General features: G+C 42.0%; 1 protein-coding gene across 1 annotated transcript in view; it reads right to left on the reverse strand.

Moving 5' to 3' along the window:
- Positions 1-29: 29 nt before the first annotated feature.
- LOC107580231 (complement C3-like) overlaps positions 30-481 on the reverse strand; it is a 2552-nt gene continuing 2100 nt past the window's right edge. Inside the window, exon 3 of the mRNA XM_016265962.1 lies at positions 30-188. Within this exon, the coding sequence (XP_016121448.1) occupies positions 120-188 (69 nt within the window). The 3' untranslated portion in view covers positions 30-119. The remainder of the gene's footprint in view (positions 189-481) is intronic.

Genomic DNA, 481 nt, shown 5'->3' on the forward strand with positions numbered 1-481 from the left:
TCTGGAGTGAAAACTATATCATCACTTACCTTCTTCTGCGTCAGATGGTTTTTACTCAACAGGAAGATGGCATTATCCACAGCAATCAGGCTGACCTTTGCCCCTGGGTCTCCTTTCACTTAAAATCTAATGCTGCTGCCTGGTAAGTACGGATTGGCTTTTTCTCCTTCCACTGGACCTACACTGAGCTAATACAAATCACAAATACAAAACATTTTATTATACTTATTTTACTTAAAGGTGCAGTAGGACATCTTGGAAAATGCTAACTTTAGCCTGATAGCACTGAAAGCGTATGTCCCACCCTCCCTGCAATCGCCATCCAAAGCCACGCCTCCTGAAAGCATATACACTCATAGACCAGACGTCTGTGTCACATCATGTGTCATTCACCGGTGAGAAAACTTTATAGTACAATTAGTAACAGTACTACAATACCAGGAAGGAAGATCATGGTGTTGATGTTTGTCTGCCATTCTCG

The sequence above is a fragment of the Sinocyclocheilus grahami genome, unplaced genomic scaffold (genome assembly GCF_001515645.1).
Source record: "Sinocyclocheilus grahami isolate Dianchi unplaced genomic scaffold, SAMN03320097.WGS_v1.1 scaffold27667.1, whole genome shotgun sequence".
NCBI classification, from domain to species: Eukaryota; Metazoa; Chordata; class Actinopteri; order Cypriniformes; family Cyprinidae; genus Sinocyclocheilus; species Sinocyclocheilus grahami.